At 42.2% G+C, this 20005-nt stretch overlaps 1 protein-coding gene across 1 annotated transcript in view; it reads right to left on the bottom strand.

The window, feature by feature from the left end:
- TMEFF2 (transmembrane protein with EGF like and two follistatin like domains 2) overlaps positions 1 to 20005 on the bottom strand; it is a 227671-nt gene that overhangs the window by 47167 nt on the left and 160499 nt on the right. The window contains exons 6-7 of the mRNA XM_036421949.2: positions 2910 to 3058; positions 1916 to 1975 (exon numbers count right to left, since the gene is read on the bottom strand). Coding sequence (XP_036277842.1) covers positions 1916 to 1975; positions 2910 to 3058 — 209 coding nt within the window. The remainder of the gene's footprint in view (positions 1 to 1915; positions 1976 to 2909; positions 3059 to 20005) is intronic.

The following is a 20005-nucleotide window of genomic DNA, read 5'->3' as shown; positions in this document are numbered from 1 at the left end:
AGGAGGCATGCAGGACAGAGTCTATAGATGTGCTCTCACCTGAGTGTTTCTCTCTCCATCTCCCTCTCTCTAAACATCAATAAACTATTTTAAAAAAGTGTTATTCATTATACACATTTGATAAAAGTTATGTATTATAAAGATATATTCATAAATATTTTGGGTGTGATGACATTAAAATATTGCTTACAAAAGGATTGATCTTTTAAAGATGCAGGTTAAAGTATTTGTGGATGAAATGATGCCATTTCTGATATTCACTTCCACATATTTTTAAAGTGGGAAAAATGATAAAAGTGGGAATAAGGATTGGAGAGCCATGCATGGGCTGGTGCTATGAGTTTGAGTGCATGTGGGTTCACCATACTCTCCAGCCTACATTTGTTTGTGTTTTGTGCTGATTAGAAATTCTCCATAATAAAAAAAAGAGTAAATAAAGAAATAATAAAGGATGCATCTCTCTTAAAAAGTTTATGGTATACATAGGAGTTGTGAGGAATCCTGGGCAAAAAAAAAAAAAATAATTTGTTTATCTGTGCCCTTCCCCAAAGTACTGATCATGAACAATTCTTTTCAAGGAACACTTATTACTATCTCTCCTGGACACTGTGGGAACAGCTATACAATAGTACAACTAACGTTTTTCTATGTATCACTGCCTATGACAATTCTAAAGTTTTATTTACATGTTCAAAAACTTAGATAAAAATAAAAAAATTTAAAAGAAGTCTTACTATTTTTAAATTCTAAAAGGTCTGAAGTATCTGTAAGTAATATATATGATTGACCATTTTTTTTTCAGTTTCATCAAGATTGACTTTGTATATAAATATAACATCAGGAACATTGTTAAAGGAAATGCAATTTCAAAAAGAATGATAGTGCATAGTTTGAAATGTATGAGGACATCTGAAATAGTGTCAACATTAAAAAAAAACATTATAAAAATCCACTTTACTTGTGTATAGTTTTGAAAGCAAATTACAAAATGCTTTCTTTCACCAGTTCTTAATAATAGCTCTGTAAGGTATAATAAAGCTTTAGCAAATCATAAAAAGAAGCAATAATAATAGCCTTTTTTATTGAATATTAGCCATAAATCTAGTTATAAGTTCTTAATAGCTAAGTGAAAAAATATTTTAAAAAATCCACATATTGTAATCAACTTCAATGATTCCATTTTTATATTTTTAATCCTGAGTTCTGTATAAAATTCAAGGATCTGTTTAGTCCCATTTGAATATCTAGAAATTATTTTACAACCTAGGAAAATTATATTTGGTAGAAATATTCCTTAAAATTATATCCTTAAAATTGCTAAGTAAAATTTACATTTTTATATAATATGCTTTGTAATTTTGCATTGTGTCAGAAGATGCATTTAACTTTCTAAGTAAATTAAAGAAATTTATTATTTTTAAAAACAAATTATACATACCTTTTTAACTTCCCTTCTGAATAGAGGCAGCCTGCATTACTATTTATGGCTGTCCCTTATTTCCAGCTTTTTCAGAGCCTAGCAAACATTTTTATTGTTGACTTTTATGAAAATTCAAACGAGAACATTTGCATTCATTACAATATACTGCCAAAAATGGCATTAATTTCCACGGATACCCATTAATTTGATGAATGTTTTGTCATTTGTACCATTTGCACTGTCAAAACAAGTTAATTATATCTTACTGACATTTTTGACAATTGCTTTAACTCTGGCAAAAAAAAAAAAAAAAAAAAAAAGGGTCTTCTTTACTTCAAAAAATTCACTCTTGCCTATTGAAAGATTGAATAAAGCAAGAATAGACCTAGCACTTCAGAAACACTGCAACATAAAACTCAGGACCAATGGTGAACAATGAATCCTCAGGACTATCTATAGCCATGCTCACGTCTTGTCTTAGAAAATGTTACTTACCTGCATAATCTGTTCTTGCATAATGTCCATCTTCAGATTTAGTAGTTGTAGTTGTATTGTCTGTGTTAAAAAATTAGCAATAAAGATTGGTTAACTATTTCTTAACATCTAATGTCAACTTTATATTACTCCCCCCGCCACCCCATAGCACTTTCATTGCAATTAAGGTATTTTTACAACTACACTTCTAAGCAACCATGATATAAAGACAGATTGACAATGTCAGTTTCAGTTTGAGAGCGAATAACAGAATGATACCAGTTTTCTAAATTTTAAGGCAAGGAGAAGGTTATCAATATAACTAAGATAATTTGGGTAAAAAAAATAAGTCAAAAATTAACAAAATATTTCTGAACAAGAAATAAAATAGAACATTCTGCCTTAAAAATGTACTTGAGATATTTCTATTAAATCAATATATGAGTAGTATTTTTTACTTTTAATTTCAAAGATTCTTTGCTAAAATGATTTTGACTTTCTTTTTGTCCTCTGCAGGGAGAATGCCTGTCACCTTCTGAAAACTGGCTCTTGTGTTTCTGTGTTTATGGCCTGGTGACGGTACAGTCCCATTAGACAAAGATATGGGCCTCTGTCCACAGGCCCTTAAGCTTATAATCAGCACAAACACTACAGTCGACTCTACTAGCCATTACACATCAGAACTGCCTTTTGGAATGAAACAGCTGCATAATAAGAAGCTTTCTTCACTTTTCATTTCTATGCAAAGACTAAAACATCCTTTGAAATGAATTTTTAAAAATATTTTTATTGATTTCAGAGAGGAAGGGAGAGGGAGAGAGAGACGGAAACATCAATGATGAGAGAGAATCATTGATTGGCTGCTGCCTTCATGCCTGCTATTGGGAATGGAGCCCATATGGGTGGGGCATGTGCCCTTGACTGGGAATCAAACCCGGGGCCCTTCAGGCCGAAGCTCTATCCACTGAGCCAAACCAGCCAGGGACTTTGAGATGAATTTTAGTATGAACATTACCTTGACATCGACCCAGAGACAGGACTTCGATTTTCTCCTGTTTCTGACACGACGCCTCCTTGATCTGACAGGCGTTATCGTAGGACTTCCCATCGGAGGCGCAGAGGGGGTTGAAGTTGGTTTGAGAACAGTCAATGTTGCACACACACCTAAGGGGAGAGAGAGCAAAACACGTCACGTCAATGGGGACACTACCACGTTGTAAGCACACCACCACGTGGAAGAATGGCGAGGTTGGCAAACAGTAAGTTGGCCAAACGGAAGTGTTTCCTTCCAGGGAAGGAACTTTCTACCTGATACAAAAAAAGAACCAATCACAACCATTTCAAACGATGGAGCCATGGGTGACAGATACACAGGGAAAACTCAGAAAGGAACCGTCAGTGGATTCCGGCAGCGGGGACTTCGCAAGCCTGCACAAGACCTTGACCCTGAGCCTGCAGCAGCCACACAGGCTGAGCAGCCCTGCCAGCGCTGTGCGTCTCCTTCAGCGAACCCCTCTGCTGGTCCCTCCTGGGGGTGCTGGGTGGGGAGAGCCGGAGGGAAAGGTGCCGGTGACATTTAACCGGAAGCAAACAAGGAGACTATGGAATGCAATCAGAAGTTCTAACCCGGAATCCTCCGTGATCCTTAACATGTTGGGGGGCCGCCAGACCCTGGAGAATCAAACGAAAGGTGTGGATCTCTCCTCAGAAATACCCACAAACAACTCTGCATAATGTGTTGGGGGCTCCATAAGCCCACCGAGGCCTACCTCTTGGCCCCTTCCCCAGATCCCCTGTTCTTTTTCTAGTTCACTTTTACATAGTAAGTTGATTATCTCTCATAATTTTAGTATGTTTCTTAGTATAAATACAAATGGGGTGAAAGAATGAGAAGTAGGCCATCTGAATTAGAAGAATTTTTTAAAGCAAGATTCTAATGATTTTTTTTCTATGTTCTTATAATTCCCTGTATTGTACAATGTACTTTGTTACTCAGAATGTTGTGTTGTTTTGGCCTTCAAATATTTACTCTCTTCAAATATGAACTCATCTTTAACATTTTTACCAATAGTCATAATATATTTCTAAATAGGATATGTGCTCCTCAAAGTGGTGAAGCACATATTTTACTTCTGTGTATCTTCCTTAGAGCGGGGCACAGACTGTACTGATAAAAGCACACAGCTCGCTACCTGCCAGGCTCTTTGCATACTTGGCATTATTTCATCAACACTACAGCTTTTTACAGACCGCTGACATTCTATAAAGTCAGAGAGATAGTCAATGTGGAGTGAGGACCCTCTCTGGATGTTTAAAGCAAAACCCAGCCCTTTCCTCTTGCCATGGAGTGTGTGTTAGAATTTTCCAGAAAACTTTAAAATATACTGATTCATGCCCTAACCAGTATAGCTCTGTGGATATAGCGTTGGACTGGGGACTGAAAGTTCCCAGTTCACTTCTGACCAAGGGCATGTACCTTGGTTGCAGGCACATCCTCAGTAGGGGGTGTGCAGGGGGCAGCTGGTCCATGTTTCTCTCTCATCAATGTTTCTAACTTTCTATTCCTCTCCGTTCCTCTCTGTAAAAAACTCAAGAAAATATATTAAAAATAAATAAATAAAATAAAATATACTGATTCATAGGCAAGCTTCAGGGGTGGAGCCTAGAATTCTGCATTCTCAGGTGGTCACCCCTGGCAGAGATCTCACCTCCTGGGAATCGGGGCTGAATCCCATTGATTTGCTGATGGAGAGGGGGGGGTGTCTGCACCCCAGTGTTTCTCAGAGTATCCTCCTGCAGATCACCATATCACAAAGATCTGGCCCTCTGCTAAAGAGGCCCGCGGGAAAGGGGCGGATACTCTTCCCTCTTTGGGGGCAAGAGAACTGCTTTAGGAACTCTGGCTGTTTACACTCTGTTCAGGGCCAGTGAGCTGGGATACAGGTGACCGTCTCTACATGCTCGTCATGGAGGACTGGCTTCCTGCCTTAGCGGTGACGGTGCCAGGTGGCCACACCTATGGGATCACGCTGTTGCTTGAAATGGGATCAAGAACTCCGCAAGAGTCGGAATTTGTAGAAACCCATGTTCACAGACAGAGGGGTTTTGTGTGCTTGTATAAGAGAAGGACTGTGTCTGTGTGTGTGTGCATATTTAAATGGGCTCCTTGGTGGCATTCACTGCATTGCTAACGGTTCTATTTGCTAGTTTATATCTTGACTTTTCTACAACCTTCTCACCAACAGCATGGCTTTTTCATGTCGATTTCCTGGTACCTGGTACAGCGCGTCAGAGCAGGTTTTCAATAAATGCTTGTTGACTTAATTATCATACCTAATTCAGAATGGCGGGCGGCTGGTGGAGCTAAAGAAACGGTCCTTGTCCTAGACATTCACACACGGAGAGAGGTGGTCCCATGCTCATACACCCTCCCCGACTCTGCGCTAAGGGCAGGGGATCCCTGGAGGAGAGGCGGCCTGGGGGAGCGAAGGCCCTGCCTCCTCTGCTTTGTGGCCACACAAAGGAAGCAGCACTGGCCTTCCGTAGCTCCATGGCATTGAACTCCAACTGTGAAAAGATGGGTTTGCCGGGCTGGGCTATTATTTATATTTTGTGATGCAGATTCGGGGAACCGATATAATTTAAACATGGCAGTGACTTAGTTTATTGCTACCTCAAACCACTAAAAACTATAAGGCCCTGATTAAAAAAAAAAAGTGACAGAATTATCATATAGTGTGATGGTGACACTGTAGGTCACCCTGGATTAATTTGTGTAGTTTTCATAATTATGCAAATTAATCCAGGGTTTGTGTTGTTGTTTTTTTTCCTCTTCCTACAGAAATGAAAGGCAGGCATTTTTAAAACACAGAAACGATCCCTTCGTCAGTGCCTTTGGCAAATAATTGCATTATTATTCATTCTGAGAGGAGTCACTAGTTAATTACAGCGTGTCACAGTATTTATGTGAGCCAGGGATTTGTTAGGCTTTGGACTGCATGGTGGCTTTAGGGATTTTTTTTTTTTTTTTTTTTTTTTTTTTTTTGGCGCATTTTCTTCTTCTCTTTTCAACCTATCTCAGTCTTTTGATATTTTGGCACTGCGGTTACATAGATTTCTTATCTTCTAGGCTATGGAGAAAAAAGAATAACTCTCATTTGAAAATAATAATTTTAGGGGTCTCTGTGGAAATAGAGCCCCTTAAGATCCCTCGAAGAAAATTAATATGGACTGAAAACCTCTGCTCTCTGAATCGTAAGAAAGAAAAGAAACATGCAATCATGTTAAAAGATCACCTGATGGAGTGAACAATCTAAATTATAGGAAGTGGAAGGTGGCGTCTAAGACACCTTACAGACATTTATAATTACCTCATGAATACGTGGGCAGGGGGCTTGACTTAACTGAGTTCCCTGCCCTGATTAAATGGCTCTTTCAAACGTATTCTTCAGTGACTTAAGTAGGCTTTTCTCGACTATATAGGAACAGCTCATCCCTGGCTGAGTCTGGGTACGGCTGCTAATGCCGCCAGGCAGTAAATCACCAACTCATACGTCTGGTTTGTGGTTGCCCGCTCACGTCACTAGATGTTGTTCCCTTTATCAGGCAGGTCTGTCACTCATTCCTCCCCCAAGCCCGGGGTCCACTCTGAATTCCGGCCCTGGCCCTGGGCTGGATGTTTCCCTGGCGCCTGGCCCTGGGGAAGGGGCAGACCCGCTCTGGTGCGGCCGGTCAGTGAGGTCAGGGCTGCTGCCTGTGCTCTCCATCAGACCCGCAATGGAGGAGCTGCCTCCCATTAATAACAGCAAAAACAGGGCACCTTCCACTCAAGACTCTTGTGATAATTTTGGCCCATTTACTCATTAACTCCCACACCACTCCTGTTGATGGAACGTGATTACAGCATTTTATCTGTAAAGAGACGGCAACTCAGGATTAACTGTGACCGGTGAGGGGAAAATGAGATGTGAAAACCCACTGAAAACTTAAATCCCCTATGCAAAGCATGTGAAAGCACGGGCTGAGAGGTAGACTAGTAAGTTTCCCATGTTGTTACTCGGTCATTTGTGAGTTTGGGAATATGCACGGGAGAAGGGCAGCCCTTTTACTGGTAGCTTTGAAACCTAAGGAAAACAATGCCCTTCTCCAGACATGTGACCCAGGACTGCAGTGAGCTTTACCAGGGGGGTCTTGGCTTACTAGTATCTTGGACATGGAAAATGTTTAGCTGCCATTAATACCTACCTCTTCATAAGGAGGAAAAGCATAGCAATTGGCCTACTTAGATAGAAAGTTCTTGGGAATACTGGGGCAAGGCCCAGGACAACAAATAGCCACTCACTGGGTATCTACAGGAAGGAAAACAGAGCTGGGAAACCCTTCCGCCGGCAGGGGAAGAGACACACGGAACTTCCAAAACCAGAATCACATACTGAACAGGGAGAACCATGCCTGGGGAAGCTACTGACGGTCATATCCTTATATAATAAAAGCCTAATATGTAAATCGACCAAACAGTGGAACGACTGGTCAGCAGGGAGTGGGGCTGGCGAGCTGGTGATGCCAGGCCAGCCAAGGCTGGTGCCAGCCAGCAGGCAAAGAGAGGGGACAGGACTGGTGGCAACGGGTGGTGGTGGAAGGGCGATCAGGGAGGGACTCCCAGCCGGTGCTGTCCTTCCCCTTCCCCGCTTCTCCCCTCCCATCGCCCTGCTGGTCACCTCCTGCAGAGGAGGCCAGACTGCAGCTTAGGCCCACTCCTCACGGGGAGCGGTCCTAAGCCATCAGTCAGGCATCCACCAAGGGCTCCTGGACTGCAAGAAGGTGTGGGCCAGGCTGAGGCCACTCCCCACTCCCTCCCAGTGCATGAATATTTATGAACCCGGCCTCTAGTATTGAAATAATGTCTAACACAATGACACGGGTAGATGGGAATGTGACTGGAGCTTGGAATTTGGTATCAGACCCGTGTCTAATTGAGGGTCAATCATATACTAGCTGAATGGCCTTGGACTAGTTCCTTAACGTCCCAAACACAGGGAAACTGACACACTGATTGCTTAACAAAGTCTCTGAGAAGCTGTAATTACCCAATCAATGCTGATCATTAATAACATTTGATTCAGTGGTTTCCAATCCTGGACGCAGACCCAGCCTTGGTGGAGTATTTCACCCTGGGCCCATGCTCTCGCCAAGGAGCACTAGGTGAGGCCCAGGGGAGTGCAGCTGTTCATCATGCCACCGTGATGCTGGGGTGCAGCTGTTCATTACAGGGGATGCCCTCACCCTCTACGTCTCAGGCACTCCCACACTCACTATGGGTGAGATTTGCCATGAGAGAGTGCAATGCAATAGTTCTGGGCAGGACGCAGAAATTGGCATTTTACACAAGTCCCTTAGCGTTTTCCAAGGCAGGTGACATGCATAGTCTACGGAGAAACTTCAGCTAGTCTGGCTCCAGCCGCACCCTTTACTTAATATTCTTATTTAATGCACATGCTCCAGGGACATGCAGTGAAATGCCTTCCTCACATGGTACCTGTGTGGTGATGGGGACAGGTCATTAAATGCACGGACTCGAAAACAGCAGGGGCACAGCAGCTGGCACAACCAATTCACCAAGTAAACCAAGAGCGAGTGGTGAGAAAGGAGGGCTCCTCTGTGCCAGGCACGCAGCTCCCCTGCATGACTCTCAGGTTTATGCTCACAAGATAGGGGGGACGATGGAGACAGAACGAGGATGGGGAGGCCTGAGCAGAATCGTGGTGAGGTGAGCGACAGGGGAGATGTGTGGAGGAGACAGTGCACACAGTGCTGTGCGGCCGCGCATGGATCCGTCTGATTGGAGTCAGCTCTTCCCGTCAGAAGAGTGGAGGCCTGCAGCACTCCAGACTGCAGAGGGCCTTGATGCCGGTCCAAGGAGTGGCCTTGCCTTCTAGCCCAGTGGTAGGCAAACTCATTAGTTAACAGAGCCAAATATCAACAGGACAATGATTGAAATTCCTTTGGAGAGCCATATTTTTAAACTTAAACTTCTTCTAACGCCACGTCTTCAAAACAGACTCGCCCAGGCCATGCTATTTTGTGGAAGAGCCATACTCAAGGGGCCAAAGACCCACATGTGGCTCACGAGCCGCAGTTTGCCGACCACTGTTCTAGGCAATGGGGAGTTCTGAGAGCTCTCTGAGCACGGGGTGATGGAGAAGGTCACATGATGGAAGGGGTGTTCTGGGATGAGTAAGCTGGTGGTGGAGGGTGGGCATGGTGAGCAGTCACCAGGCTACTGCCATCAGCAAGGGACTCCCAGGCCAGCAGGAGTGAGGCATTCACATGAGAAAGAAAAGGGAGCACCAGCAGGGCTCAGAGACCTGATAGGAAGGCACAGCACAGCCAGCTGCTGAGGAAAACATGTCCCACCGTGCTTCCTTCTCTGCCCTTTCCTGCTCTCTTCCTGCCCTGTGCTGTGTGCCAAGGAGGAGAATGAGAAGGGAGCGGCGGGCTCAGGGGCGCAATGATTTCTTCCTCTGCTGCTGAAAGGGGGGCAAACGGGGCTCCCTCCCGACCGTGGCAGCACTTTTCCTATAGGCAACAGAGGGCTGCTCCTTGTACCAGCGCCCGGCTGGCCTGATTGACCTAAGACACCAGCGCAGCAGCTACTTCTGGTGCCAGGGCTTCTTCAGCGTCCTGGATACAGAGGCAGAATCTGCCTCATGTACCACAGCTGCATTTTCTCTGGATTTCTTTTTCCTTTTGGAAGCAGCTGCATTTACAGCAAACAACTATTCTCCTCATATGCGTTGTTTAAAGCAGCTTGAAACAACAATCCCTCCCCAGCATCATGTGTAGGCTCTTGCTCACTGGGCTGGAGAACACTTCTAACAATGGAGGGTGACTGTGATCACTAACGGGAGGTCGCCCTGTCTAGATGGGCCTTAATACACCACCAAGTCAGAAAGCATGGAAGCCCCACCATTAGTAGCTGGATGGGGGAAAAAAAACAACCCATAATAAATTGGGGGCAGTGGGGGGTCCCATTCAATAGACTCAATCCTCAATCTCTTCTCTGGTCACGTGTTCCCCTTTGGGCCCAGCGGTGGGACTGCCACACCCAGCGGAGTGCCTTCATGTTCATGTTTCACCAACTGACCCACTGGCAGGCTTTCCTTTGACAAAGACCTTTCAAGCGTAAACGTTCTGAGCAGCATCACAGTCTAGGCTGCCCACAAAGCCTCAGTTTAACATCACACCCTTGGATTTATCCACACGACGTATGGAACAGTAGATGGAAAACGGCTCTGCAATGAGGAAAAGTGGCTATTTTAAAAATATTGCCCATTCCACTGTATAGGTCATTTTGATTTGCTTAACTTTTATTCGTTTTTCTGTAGGGATAGTCATGATCATTTTTTTCAGGGGAAAATGTGGTCTTACTCAATGATCTGGCTTACTTCCTTTGGTTAGATAATGTGAGCTTCAGACCTGATATGTTGTCCTTTATGTCTTGGCTCTCAGGGAGCTCAGAGCTCAGCAATGTGTGTGTGTGTGTGTGTTTGTGTGTGTGTGTGTGTGTGTGTGTATGGGGGTGTGTGGGGTGTGTATGTGTGAATGAATCATGGGTGGCACATGGAACAACACAATATCTGTCCAACAAGCTTCAATCCATTTTATTGCTCTTAGGATATAAAGGTAGGAAAATAAGATGACGTTTGTATACTTAAAACATTTCCTTATGGAATTAATTCTGTGTTTTTGTGACATGCTTTTTCTACACTGATAACAACACAAGTTTATGCTGTTATAGTTCATAAAAATAAGCACTGACTCAATTATTCTGGCAGGAACTAATTCTATTCAATTTAAAGCTGGATCAAATGATCTCCGTTTATGATTACACCATTCTTCCTTTTTTACTAATTTAAAATGCCACTAAAATAAAATTTAATACATACTGTCACATGTTATCATAAATTTCATTATTGGAATAATGACAAAAATTATAATAAAAATATTCATAGTGATTCCGTATCCTAACTTTGGAAAGAAAAGATGGGGAACATGATTAACGAAGGAGGGTGCCTTAATTTTATCTGTAATGTTATCTTTTATGTTTTTCTTAATGTTATTTATCTTAGAAAAGATCAAAAGAAAGTATGATAAAATGTTCATTTATTAAAACTAAGTGGTGGATGCATAAGTGTTATATCATCTTTGATAAATTCAAAATATAATAAAAAATAAAAAACATTAGATTTGAGTCCGGCCAGTGTGGCACAGTGGTTGAGCATCAACCTATGAACCAGAAGGTGACTGGGCTCAGTGATGCTTCAATGATATTTCTATCCTTCGCTCTTCCTCTCTCTAAAACCAACAAAAACATTTTAAAAAAATACATTAGATTTGACAATTTGCTTAAAATGATGACATTACCAACCTTGGTAAATTTATTTTACATCGGTTTAGAGCTGGATAATTTATATCTAAATTATTTAAACCAATTTGAATATATATATATATATATATATATATATATATATGTAAAAATTCCAGTGGAATAGAATGTTTTCTTGTAAACAAAGAAGATTGAACTTCTGTCTGTAAAACACAACTTTCAAGCAGAGCCTTCACGTGAAGGAATGTCCCCGTCTCCCTCCCCTTCTTCCACATCAGCCACGGGAAAGCTGACCTCGCAGACACGAGGTGGCCTTCGAGCGGCCCCGCAGCACCCACAGCGGGTGCTGGCTGCGTCCAAACAGGCTGTGTGCAGCGTGTGGGCAGGAATAGTCGTGAGCTGCTCCACACCCTGGGAGGAAGGCCTTTGGGTAGAAATGTTGGAAAACTTTGCCCTAAAATAAGAAATATTCAGAACATTCTAAAAAATATTAGGCTTTAAAAGGGAGCCATGAGCTCCCCATAGGTCTACTTGCTAAAGGTGTTTGGAGGGCGGAAGCTCTTCCCAATAGACAACCTGTTTTTCACTTCTAAGCACACGCTTTCCTTTCTTTCCTCCTCCTCTCCCTCCTCCTCCTCCTCCTCCTCCTCCTCTTCTTCCTCCTCCTCTTTCTTCTTTTTTTAAAGGATCATCATTTAAAAAATATATATATTTTATTGATTTTTTACAGAGAGGAAGAGAGAGGGATAGAGAGTGAGAAACATCAATGAGAGAATCATCGATCAGCCGCCTCTTGCAGACCCCTAACTGGGGATGTGCCCGCAACCAAGGTACATGCCCTTGACAGGAATCGAACCTGGAACCCTTCAGTCCGCAGGCCGACGCTCTTTCCACTGAGCCAAACCAGTTTCGGCATAAGCACACACTTTTCATTCATCATTTCAGTCCAAGCCTGTAGCACCAAATACCTACCAGGTGCCAGGTATGTGACCTAAGCATCAGGCTCACGGAGCCCGTGGAAGCAGTGATCACAGAAAAAGAGACACACCAGCATCCGTGACAGGTGGCCAGTGGGCCCTGTTGGCACCTCACTGTGTTTTGTGAGCAATGAGGAGGAACAGAGCCTTCTACCTGCAGGGGCTGGCAAGGATTCAGACTTCTCTCCTGTGTGTTCCTTTAAGAAATGCATGATAACTCAAAACTATCCTCTTGCATTTCTGTGAGAAATGGCATCATATGTGTCCTGTGGGGACACAGAGTCACAGAGGCTTCTGGAAGTCAGGCCCGGCCAATGAGGAACCCAGTGGTGGAGTCAGGGCTCTAGGACCTGAGCGGGCACTGCCTCTCCAGCCGCTGGAAGCTGGCCCAGGACCATGTCCAGGGTGGTCAGTGCTAAAATGCCCAAATTGGCTTCCTGGGCTCATGCTGCCAATCACTTCCATTTATCCACTCATCCTGTCTTTCTACCATCCTCTCAGCCTCTGCGCTTCTCCTCTCTCTGTCTAAATGAGTGTGGTAACCGCCCTCCCCTCCCTGACCCCTAGGCACTGTGCTTGCATGCAAGATACTCTGCATATCCTGGTCAATGAGTGGATGGATGGATGAGCATTGTGCCTGATTTCTCAACATTCCCTCCTGGCCTCCGTCAGTGGGGTCCTCATTGAGTCCCACCTACCCAGGCTCCACTCATGTTCCTTTGTCACGAGAATGCTTCCTTCCTGGGGCTGATGGCCCGCCCTCTACTTCTCCTGGGGAGCTTGCAGTCTCATCATCTGTAGCCATACTCATGTGCTTTCTGTTCTGTCCTGTGTCACCTGAGTCCAAAGTCTAGTGGGAAAAACATGGGCCTGTAGATCTTGTAATCAGGGCCTCAGCTCATTTTCTGTCCCTAATAAATGCTCACTGAGTGAGTGACAGGCATGCGTCATAATCCCAATTCTTCAAGTTAGTTGAAGCATCTCTAAAATGTAGAAAATAGCTCCTTGCTCATACTAACCCCACCTCAGAAGGTCATCTGAGGGTGGGAGGGAAGACCAAATGGAAACATCTTTGGGTGATATTAGGTGGGCAGGTTATGTTGTCTTCCTGGCATCTGGAGCTGGGTCTTGATCTTATTATATTAAATCGGTCTAGTCCATTCCAGGTTGAACATAACTACATCACCTTCCCACCTTCACCTTACCCATCAACTGCAAATTAAGCTTTGACTCAATGCAGACAAAAGAACTATTTGGCATGCATATTTATCTAAAATCTATAAATTGATGTTTTTCTTCCATATTTGGAAGTACGAGAAGCCTACTGTTTCTTTCAATTTTTTTTTTTTTATAAGAAAGAAAGAAACTGGTAACAGATAACATTTCCAGTGTATTCTATTTTAAAGATGAGATATTTGGCTCTGTCCTATACATTTTACAATTTTTTTTTATTCTATGTATGGTAACTTTCAAAATATAAAAAGCACTTGTTATTTATCTGGTTTTCCAAAAATATTACAAATTCTTGCAAAACCTGAGAATATCACTGTACTGAAGAATGCTAAAAATAAGTTTTTCACACTGACATTTTCCCTAGCCATTGTTATGTGTCCTTCATTCCTTCCTTTTCTTTTTTCCTCCTTCCCCTCTTCCTTCCTTCCGTTCTATCTTCTATTTACTTAAGTCAACATATAATTTTACTACATATGAAGAAAAATTCCCTGCTGCTTATTGTGCTTACTATCTAGCATACACACACTTACCATTTAGAACATGGAAAGGGTCAACATTCTTGATAATGTGGAAAAACACTTTTTAATATTGTCTATAAAGTTGATATAAATGTATTTATTTCATTTATAAATATAAATAAAATGAGAGAAATCTACTTGTACTTTCGAACACAGTAGAAACAAACTTAATTTATAGATTTCAGATAAATGTCCACAGCAAAACCCATAAAGCCATTTTGGATTATTTTTTGCTCTCATTTAATTTTTCATGCTAGAGTTATTTGTTAATGGTGCTATTCTTTTTATTTTAATGAAAATGCCTGCATTTCTTTTCTTAAGCTTGGCTGTGCAAAATAGTCCCACTCTTGGCTTCATCTCAGAAGGCTTTTTAAGATGCACGGCCAAATGAATGTCAAGACTTTTTCTTTTAGTCATAGTAGGGGACTGTTACAGGAACACAATATGCTTTTTAAAAGAGTGTTTTGAATTATAAGAGGAAAAAAGCCAAGACACTATTGGCTATAACAAACACTACAGTTACCTGAAATTTGGCAGTATTCTCATGGTTTTAACTTTGATGTGACTATATATTTTAACCATTTGCCTGCCATAAGCATTTATAGACCAACTTTATTCGTGAGAATTTTCAACTGAAAATATTCAAGAACACCCAAATTGTGAGTAATATATTTATTTTTATAATATTGATTTTTTATAATATTTATATTTATTTTTATAATATTTATTTTTATAAGATTGATTTTTTAAATTAAATTAAAAAATATCATGGCATGTGGGGATAGTTTCCATTTTGGACATATGGCAGTTAACTGGTTAAATGGTGCATCTAAGGAATTTGATTTATCCACTTCACAAATTGCCAGTCTTCTATCTTAAGCAAGCTAACTTATAACTTCTTTGAATTCAAAACAATATTTCTTATCATTATCTTTTAGTTTCCCTCCCCCAAATAAGTACCTGTAAGTGCCACACTATAAAAGTGGGCATATAAAAATAAATAAATTCTGCTCAAATAAATTAGCCTATAGTTGATTACAGTATAAAATCGTTGGGTGAACACTTTTGTTTGTGAATAGGGGTATCCTACACCTTTCTCATTCATAACTGGTCTTCCACGACTTGACAGTTGTCAGGCAGGTGGGTTTCGGGCTTGCTGAGATTGTTACAGATACATGTCAAGGCACCAGTGGGAGCAATGCCAAGAACCATGCAGCATGCTCTCACCACTCATCCAGATGTGGTACCAGGCTGGGGCCTCTTCAACATCTGCTGCAGTGCAAGCTCACATTTTCCCTCGTAAAATGCCAGCCCTCAATACATGCCAGTCTGTTCGCTAATGGGTGATTTTTCTAGTCTGAAAAAAATTACTTTTTAGACTTAAAGTTCTAATAAAAAACATTATATAATTACAAATATATTGTGATCTAGGAAGATTTGGGATGATTTTAGCTTTTTACTCATACTCAGATGGGAGAGTATTTTTGGATCATAAGAGCTTGAAAATATTGTACTGAAAAAAAATTGGAATGACAAGATATATTAGGTCTAGTAATAATTAATGTCGTTTTCTAATGATAGAAAAATTATTGATAGTAAACGCATAATATAATTAAAAAAAAGAATATTTGGAGATTATTCCAGAATTAGGATACTAAGATCATAGGAATAAAAAATACAGCTACAATGAGTTTTTTTTTAATGTATATATATATGTGTATATATGTGTGTGTCACATAAGTCAGCTGGGAAATACTGCTACAATGAGTTTACAGTAAAATTCAGCTACAATGAGCTTATATACAATATATGTCTGGGTGTGTGTGTCTATACATATAAATCAGTAGGGAAATGAAGGCGCCTCTGAATGGCTTTCCTTGTTTCCCAAGAGCCAGCTGACTGCATAGCCAGGGCGATGCTCTTAACATGCAAACAAGACCGCATCATTCCCTTGCTCCAAACCCAGCAAAGCCTTCCCAGGGACTGTAGGGTAAAATCTGTGGTTGTTGCCAGGTTGATGAGGCCCTGCACAATCTGGCCCATAGTGACCCCTCCAGTTTCATTTGTTCATCAATCTTCTCCACCCCTTTCTATGTTTCACAATTACTGACTTTTTTACTGCTCCCTGGACATACGGTATATACCCTTACCTCAGGACTTCCCTGGCTGCTCCCTCTGCCTGTAATGTTCTCACAGCATAGAGTTGCACTGTTTAAAGATGACCTTTTCAGAGAGGCCTTCCCCAACTACCCTGTCAAAATCAACACACTTCCATCTGGAGTCCAGTCATGATATTACACACTTGAGTGTTAAATGGTCTGTCTTCTCCGTTTCAGTATGCACTGTGTGCAGAAAGTGACCTTGTCTGTTTTGCTTGCTGTTGTACTCTTCACGCCTGGAACAGTATCTGGCACATAGGTAGGCACTCAATAAATATTTACTGGCCATGTGGGTCAGTAAGTGAATAGGTTCCTGACCTAAAATATGCTTAGATGTCAGTGACTTATACCAGACAGTTTTATTTTGAACTGTATGGCTAATTAGAGAAATTCATATTAGTTTGCTTTGATTACCAAGGAAAGAATTCATTCCCACCTACAATAAAAAAGTCTTCATCTTTTTGTTAAATGCTTAGCTCATAGTGGATATGCAATAACTACTGACTGAGGAAATGGAGTGCTCACCATGTATAACTTACTAGACATTTTGGTATTGAATTATCCCAAATGGGCAAACAGTCCTTTCAGGTGGCCTCGGTTATTTGAAACCAGATGATGAATTTCATGTTGCAAGGACAGTCTTGGGTAATCAGTATGAATCATAAGGGTCCCTAGGTCACATGTAGTGCGTATAGGTAGCCTTTTCATTAACAATGCATATTTTTTCCCATTAAAAACCATAGTATGTTATTCTCAAGATCCAATATTATGATGAGCAAAAAAAGTCAGACAGAAAAAGTTAAGAAGCATATAATTTCCCTCAGCTGTGATACATAAAACTGAAAGCAACAAATGAACAAACAAGAAAAATAAACAAAAAACCCTCAGACACAGACAACAGTGTAGTGGTTACCAGTGAGAAGGGGTATGGCAGGGAACAAAAGGTAAAGGGGGGTCAAATATATGGCTACAGAAAAAGATTTGGCTTTAGGTGGTGGGCACAAAATGCAATATACAGATGATGTATTGTATCATTGAGCCCAAATAACCTTATTAATCAATGCCACCCCAATGAATTTAATCCCATGTAATAAAAGCCTCGTATGTTAAGTGTCTGACCATTCGTTCAATCACTTGACCAGTCACTATGATGCACGCTGACCACCAGGGGGCAGATACTCCGACCAATAGGTTAGCTTGCTGCTGGGATGCTGGGGTCTGGCCTATTGGGATTGGGCAAGATGGGCCAGACATACCCTAGAGCAGTGTTTTTCAACCTTTTTTGGGCAAAGGCACACTTGTTTCATGAAAAAAATCATGAGGCACACCACCATTAGAAAATGTTAAAAAATTTAACTCTGTGCCTATATTGACTATATATAAAGTAATTCTCTTGAATAGGAATCAAATAAACACAAAGAAAGTATTTTATAATTACTTTATTATGAAATATTAAGTAAACAAAATAGTGAAAAATTATAAAATTCTTGTCTTGTCTGCACCTACGGCACACCAGGCAACATCTCGCGGCACACTAGTGTGCCGCGGAACAGCGGTTGAAAAACGCTGCCCTAGAGACCGCCCATGGTCCCTTTCCGGCCCCGAATGTGCACCAATGAGATCCCTTGGCCCGGCTATGCCTTCTTGCTACCCGGAGAGCCAGTTTCTGCCTGATTCCTGCAGGCCAGGCCAAGGGACCCCACCGATGCATGAATCTGTGCATCAGTCCTCTAGTTTATAAATAAACACATAAATAAACCATATTATATAATTTCTCTTTTTTTCCATCCTGATACTCAAAATGGTTTAGACTCCTCACTCCCCATCATCAGAATGTCCTTATTCAGAGCGAAAACTCAATCAGCCTCGTTTCTCTTAATGATTATTAAATTTGTGCCAACCTCTGTACTGCTAGCCTCGAGATCGCTGATCCTTCAAACATGCGTCAGTGTTTACTGCAGAGGTGGAGAGTGATTGAAGGTTACTGTCTGCTGTAAGCCTTTGCCAATCAAGCTGTTTCTTCATCTTTAGTTGGTTTAGTATGTGTCTGATTTAAGTAATTTGATCATTTAATCATGCTGATCTGACTTCCAATTATACTTGTATCAACAGATCTATTTCATTTCAAAGAAGCAGAAGCAGCTGCTGGAAACGGAATCAACTTGGGCCTGTCCTGGTGGATACTACAGGCTTTCCGTAGATTCAGAAACGTAAAACAAGTGGGGGAACGTACATCCATTTAATATGTACGTTATATGAACGTATTACTAAATTAGGAATTGGAATCGGAAGGCATGTTGACTCTGAAATACTTATTTTGGAGCGAAAGATTTTGCATTTTTCATGGGCATTTTTATTTTGACTATGAATTTTGGAGACTGCTAGGCAGAGGGTATGTTCTGCATAAAAATGGATAATTAGGCAAGCAATTCAGAGAGAACGACACCTCTTTTGGCCTAACAAGCATTCTCAAGCAGGAAGGCTCCTCTTTCTGACCCTGAGGCTGTGTGGGGCAGACAGCGTGTCAGGGTGGTGGTGAATTAATAGCAGGGGCTGGACTATATGTTGCTATGTCAAGTTTCATCTACACAGATGATTTATAAAAATAAAATTCAAGAACTATGGTTGTGACTTGCCATTGGAATATTTCTGTGGACAGAGGGGACATTAAAATGGCTTAACGGCATTCCATGGGCTGCCAGCAAAGCCTCTTTGCCAGGCTGGTCAGAACTAAATGCTTCCTGGGTTCTAGAAGCCGGCACTCTTCCAAACTCTCCAGCAACGCACTGCACCCAGTCACACCACTAATACCATCTCAGGCCCAGGCCTGGGCCACGGCGGCAGTGACTGGCTTTGGACCCTGCTCTCAGTGGTGAACTCTGGCTAGGACCCCATGAGTCCACCCAACAGCCTCTCACCCATGCTCCTGTACTCGCTAGCCATTGGACAGCCAGTGAAACTGGACTTTCTCTCTTTTGCCTCTTCATAAAATTCAGAGTCTAACGGTGCTTTCTTCAACCAGAAGGAGGAAACAGAAACCAAGCTACATTTCCTTTAACATTGCCTCCTCCAACTGGGCAGTAATAAGACAGCAAGGCAGAATGCTGGAAAAGAAAAATTACGAATGGCAGCGTTTAGGTAATTTACTCAAAAGGTCTGTGCGGGCCGTCTAACACGTGGCAGCTCTGCGGTCTGAGTACAGAGTGAATAGGATGCTACCTACGGTTAAAGGGCCCAACAAATCAATTGCGGAGTGTAGTTTTAGAGGCACAGCAAGGCTGGGAGAGGAATGGACTTGGAAGTCGAGAGTGTGGAGGCTTCTCAGCGGAGAAATACAAGTGGAACAGGACTTGGTTGGGCACAGCAGTGGAGACAGATCTCCGCAGTAGAGGGAAGAGGTTGAGCTGACGCAAAGAGACCTGAAGCCTTTGTCCAAGGGGCTATGATGGCTTGGTGGACCGAGAGCTCCCGTGTGCCAGGGAGGAAGTAGACGAGCCGGGGGAGGTGGGGAGCCAGATCATGAAGTAGATCTGTGACCTGCTGAGGATGATGCGCTTTATTGGGAGGCTCAGGAGCTTGGCGGGATGGAGGCAGAGGAGTAATGGATTGGGGCAGCTGGGCCAGAAGAGGGCGATCAGTTCAAAGGCCATGTGTCAATCTAGAGGTGGAATGGTGAGGCTGGAATGATCTGGTTACACTCACGAGCAACGTTCACTCTAGACCAGCTGTCGCCAACGGGGGGTCCATGACCACTGGTGGTCTGTGAGGTCCGGGAAGGCTGGTGACCGCTGCTCTGATGACATTCTTGTCTTCTTCCTGCTTGTTGTGTTAATATCTTT

Source organism: Pipistrellus kuhlii, unplaced genomic scaffold, assembly GCF_014108245.1.
Source record: "Pipistrellus kuhlii isolate mPipKuh1 unplaced genomic scaffold, mPipKuh1.p scaffold_m20_p_7, whole genome shotgun sequence".
Taxonomy (NCBI): Eukaryota; Metazoa; Chordata; class Mammalia; order Chiroptera; family Vespertilionidae; genus Pipistrellus; species Pipistrellus kuhlii.
Note: the sequence above shows the minus strand (reverse complement) of the source record. Positions and strands in the feature narration are given on the sequence as shown.